The sequence below is a fragment of the Colletotrichum spaethianum genome (genome assembly GCF_022836535.1).
Source record: "Colletotrichum spaethianum MAFF 239500 DNA, contig32, whole genome shotgun sequence".
Taxonomy (NCBI): Eukaryota; Fungi; Ascomycota; class Sordariomycetes; order Glomerellales; family Glomerellaceae; genus Colletotrichum; species Colletotrichum spaethianum.
This window is the reverse complement of record NW_026054802.1, coordinates 53303-58230: the sequence shown is the minus strand read 5'-3', so window position 1 is coordinate 58230 and position 4928 is coordinate 53303. Positions and strand designations below refer to the sequence as shown.

Below are 4928 nucleotides of genomic sequence, written 5' to 3'. Positions count from 1 at the left end.
GAGCTTGGGAGTCTTCGGCTTCCACCGCCACCACCACCATTCCTCGGCCTCGGCTGAAGTGGACTTTCTTTTCCATGATATTATTTTAGCATTGCATTGTTTATGGCGTAGGATGAGGGCCATTTATTTATTCACGACCAGCCTGGGCAACGACCGGGATGGATACTCTCGGGAAATTTGGGAATTGGGCAAGGGAAGAGACGACTCTCATGGATCAATTGTGAAAATTGCATTAGGCGGAGTTGTCTTTTTGACTTTTGGCTTTTGGAATCATGAGGCAATGGGTCTGAAGGCCGAAGGAGCCATGGCCGCTCAGGTTCGTGTAACATCTACCACATTTCGAGGTGGGCTTAGTGCGCATCTCTCAGGCTTGGCTGGCAGCTCGGGATATTTGGGTCTTCCGATAGGTCGGTCGGCCTTTTTCGGCGTAGATAGAAGCAAAATGTCAGCAATGACTGCTAGATTACGAAAAGATCAAACGAACCAGATTTACAATAGTAAAAACGAGGCCTGGCGTGTTTTTTACGAGCAGCTTTTGATGTGAGATCTGGGGGTGTGTGGATTGGTGAGGATGAGATTGTGGATTGAGTTCAGTGGTGGTAGCCAATCAGAGATGGACGGTGACATTCTTGCTTTGATGACGCTGGCTTGCGAGGAACACGGTGTGAAGTGTGTGTATATGTACATTACACTGTGCGAGAACCGATTGTGGTCGTCCGCCAGTCGGAATAGAATGGTTGGAGGGTGTCCGTCCCAGTGATTTGGTTAATCACGACTCTCTTGAACACATTTGTGCAAGAGACCTGAATCTAGATGTCATGCATGGCGGCTTGCGTGGTGTACGGGGCCTCTCTCTGGAGTCCGCTTGATGGCCGGGAGCGGGATGTGCACTGCAGGCTCGTGGTGGCGGCTGGGTGTTTGGGGTTGCTTTGTAGGTGAGTATTATCCCCGAGCCTGGTGCTGTAGGAAGAAGAGGCCATTTGGTTTGCGAATCTGACGCAGGGCTCCATGGCCTCGTACGCTGGTGCTGATGGAGGGGGGTTGTTGGCAGTGTTTCGGGCAGAGTACGTTGTGAAATGCGGCGCGAGACGCTGCGATCGGTCTTCCGCTCGATGGAACGCCGTGGTGGTCGTGAATATGTAGTGCTCTGGGACGCGGTCGACGGACCGACCGCCTATCTGGTCCAGACGAGCTACTTCGCTGTCGGTTCCAGGATCAATGTAAGGCCTTGCTCTGCTGGGTCAGCGTTGCCAGAGGAGCGCCCGGGATCTAGTAGCAACAAGGGCGTGCTCAGCTCTTGGAGCTGACCTCGAGTTCTTCGATATTACGGGTCCTCGTCCGAGGATACTTGATCAAACTGCCCAGAAGGCATTGCTTTTTTCCAAAAAGGGTGCTGGGCTCACTTCACAGGAGTTATTCCATCTCATTGCTGTATTGCTACTCGAAAGCCTGCGATCTTCTGTCGAGAACCCGTGGTTATTTTCGGACCATCGACGTCGTCGGTATACAGGCTTACGGCACAAGTGGTCTAAGCCTCCGTTGTTGCTTCCATATCTAGTTGGAAATAAGAACCCGAAGAGTCTGGGGCTGTGAGCAGAACGAGAAGAGTAAGCTTCTCGAATGTCACAACCCCACAACGTTGGCCTGTCCTAACCTCTGACAGTGTGCGAATTGCTATACAAAGACCCTTTGAGCCATGGAAGTTTATCTCAATGTAAACCAGGGGGGGCTCTCACTAACCTGCAGTTACCCAGGCCGCAGTTCGCATAGAAGCGCGGGGATCGAAGGCTTAGAGTAACATACCTGGCAACTTGGGACAAAACAACTTATAAGACTTTAACAACGCTGAAAAAGACTTTTGGGCTAAGGTGATGAACTAACAGATGGCCACGCATCAGGAGACTGAATCACACTGGCCCTGTGATTGATTGAAGGGTTGGAAGCAAACTTGCATGTCCTAGCAGAGGGGTTGAGCATACAAGGGGGTATGTTGCCGGTTACGGGTTTTGTTGCTCCTTGGTATTTGTTCACACATCAATGTTGGCACGCCGAGACTAGAGGGAAAGCACGCCATGAGGGAAACATGGGACGGATTCTCCGGCTCGAGACGACCTCGCGAAAGATGCGGAGCTATTGGGACGAGGCGTTAGGGATACGAAGGGATTTCGAGACTAAGTAGCTTCAGTGGCACAGAGCATTCGAGATCACCGAGTACACTTCGAGTGCAGTTCTAGGACGGAAATCGTGCGGCGCCTCTGCGGATCTTCTAGTCTCGACATGTTGGATTCAGCAAGGTCCAGACAGCGGACGGTGGATGGCGGACGGCATGTGTTCTGGTGCCTTTCCGTCATCATCGTGTAGTTTTGACCAAGGGAATCCCAAACTGCACTGGTAAAAAAGTTCAAACTCACGAGTAACTTGGTAGGACAATACCAAAATGAACCGCGACCAAAGAGCATGTTCTTGAAGTTTCTGATCGATGCCACTGTTGCCTCACGAGATTAACCTTTTGCGGATCAGCCGCCGATACGTCGTGTTTGGCACTACCAACTTCTTGCTCTGCAAAAAGCAAAGTCAAAGACGTGTACAAGGTTGACCCAGAGATGGACTGAGCCACTGCTCGTCAAGCCGTGGAACTGCCGATCGAGCTTTTTACTCCGTTGACGTCCTGAACCTTAGCCAAGTATCCCACGACAGCATCGGAGATGGCCCTGCCGCCATAGACAAGATGGACGGGCAACGGCTGCTGGGAAGAAGGAAGCCTTCGACATTGAGCATCGTTCCGGTCTTTTGAGCAGACATTCATGCACATACAGAGATACTCGCCAGACCAACGCCCTGACTCAAGATGGACTTCCGAATCTTCAGGAAATCAAAGAGTGCCGGCGACGTCGCTGACCTGGCCTCCAACGATATAATCCCCGTGCGCCGCATCACCTCAAACAGCATGGCCTACGCGCTGGCTGCCCAGCAGAAACGGCCCGAGGTGGACATGGCGACCGTCTGGAAATCCATCGACGCGCCCCGGTCGACGCTCAAGATCGATAACTCCACTTTCTTCCTTCCAGCAGGTCCCATGGCCGACGACAAGTTCTGGATGGTCTTGGCCAACGGTGACATCGGCATGGTGACCAAGAACGGCTTCGTTGTAGAGGACAGCGGGGTGAAGTACCATGTTAAGAGAAAGGACCGAAGCAATGGCTTCACCTTCCATTGCGGGACCCTGACCATCATCCTCCATCCGTCCAAGTCGCTCCGTCGATGCTTCATCGGGCACGGGGCCATGGCCGAGAAGCGAATCATCATGAGGCTCCAGGCGGACTGTCAGTATGCGGCCGACAAGGTCACGAACTGCATGGCCAGCATGCTGTGGTACAACGTGCAGTCGCACGGCAGCATGCAGTGGCGGACGGAGACGAACATCGCAGACGACCTGGAAAAGGCAGCGCAGGCTTTGAGCGAGCTTGTCGATTTCGCCGCCCGGTTCATCAAGGTGATGAGGAGGCAGTATCAAGGCGATGGCAGGGAGGAGACGATGCCCGCGGCGTACAAGAATGCTCTCAAGCTGCTGGTGCTGGCGAAGTGGTACCGCATCCACCGCGCCCTCAACTCTGTCCAGTGCATGGAGAAGGCTTTTCGGCGATCAGTCGACCGGTCGGCTCACCCGGCGGCCCAGCACCGATCCGACAACTTCATCCAGTCCAATCTGCTCGGCATGCTGGGGTGGGGGCTCGCACCCGGGAGCATGGGCTCGCAACGAGACGTACTACAAGATGTGTTGACCACGCTAGAGGTTCTTGGTACCACCGACTGGGGCCTCTTTGAGGAGAAGGACGTGAGGGCAAGGATGGAGCAAACGGCAACTACAGTCAGGATCGTCAAAGAGGCCAGCTTCACCATTTGGACGCAACAAAAAATTATGAGGTTTCTGCGACACCGGCCGCTGCGTGGACTTGATCCGGCCGAGGTGCGCTTGGCAGGTCAAGAATCGAGAAGCGAGGAAAGCATACACCCCTCTCACTTGCGGATGCTAAAGGTTCTGCCATGGGTCAAGAATTTCGACGCCGGCGGTCGTGTGCCTATCCTGAGGCTTGCGGCCCTGGATTGAATTGGTGGGTTCAACTCATGACGAGGCATGGGGGTTTCGCCTTCTGACGAGGATCCAGTGTAAGAGACGATGTTCAGCGAGCCCGGAGTTTTGGCCTTTTGGTTTTTCCTGCAGCTGTACGTCTAGCATATACTGAATACGATGGATGACTAGTCCAATGAAAACCAGCAGAGAGGCGGGACGTTACTGACGTAGGTGTAAGTGCAGAGCCTCATTTCCACTCGGAAACGCCAAGCAAAACATCCGGGGAGAGTTTCGTAGCACTCTGGTGAGATTCGGGAGGGCGTCGGAGACGATGACGGCTTTCAAACGCTCTGGGCAGATATAGTGTGGACCCCGAAAATTCATGTCGTGTCCGAGACGAGACGATGTTGGTGCAAGATTCAGATTTTCATCATGAACGGGCAGTTGTGCCATAGCTACGGCAGTTTCAGTACTTGTAGATGAGGCTTGTCAGAAGGCGGGAAGATTGGATGCCAAGACCTTCGTTGCAAACCAGAGTGTTTGGCGTTGAGTGCCGTTTCAATAAATACAGGCTGAGACGCCGGTTTCGCCTGGATGACAAGCTGGAAACGCAATGTGGTGGGCAAGCAGGAGAAACACCGAGATCCGAGATGGGCAATTTCGCGAAAGACGCCAGGCCAGACCGGTGGCGGCCCATTTGGGTTGATGCGGAAGCCGGGCCACTTGACAGCAGAAGCAAGATTGTGATGGTTCGCCAGAACAATGTGTTTCCAAGAATGGGGCGCTGCATCCAAAGGGCAGCAAGGCGGAAAATAGCAAGAGAGTTTGGTGAGATGGGACGAAATCTATGAGACGG

At 53.4% G+C, this 4928-nt stretch overlaps 1 protein-coding gene across 1 annotated transcript; it reads left to right on the top strand.

The window, feature by feature from the left end:
• Positions 1–2848: 2848 nt before the first annotated feature.
• ColSpa_09954 (uncharacterized protein) lies at positions 2849–4108 on the top strand (the record flags this gene model as incomplete). The annotated part of the gene is made up of 1 exon (XM_049276166.1): positions 2849–4108. The coding sequence occupies one exon, from the start codon at positions 2849–2851 to the stop codon at positions 4106–4108; it is 1260 nt and encodes a 419-aa protein (XP_049132123.1).
• Positions 4109–4928: the final 820 nt, after the last annotated feature.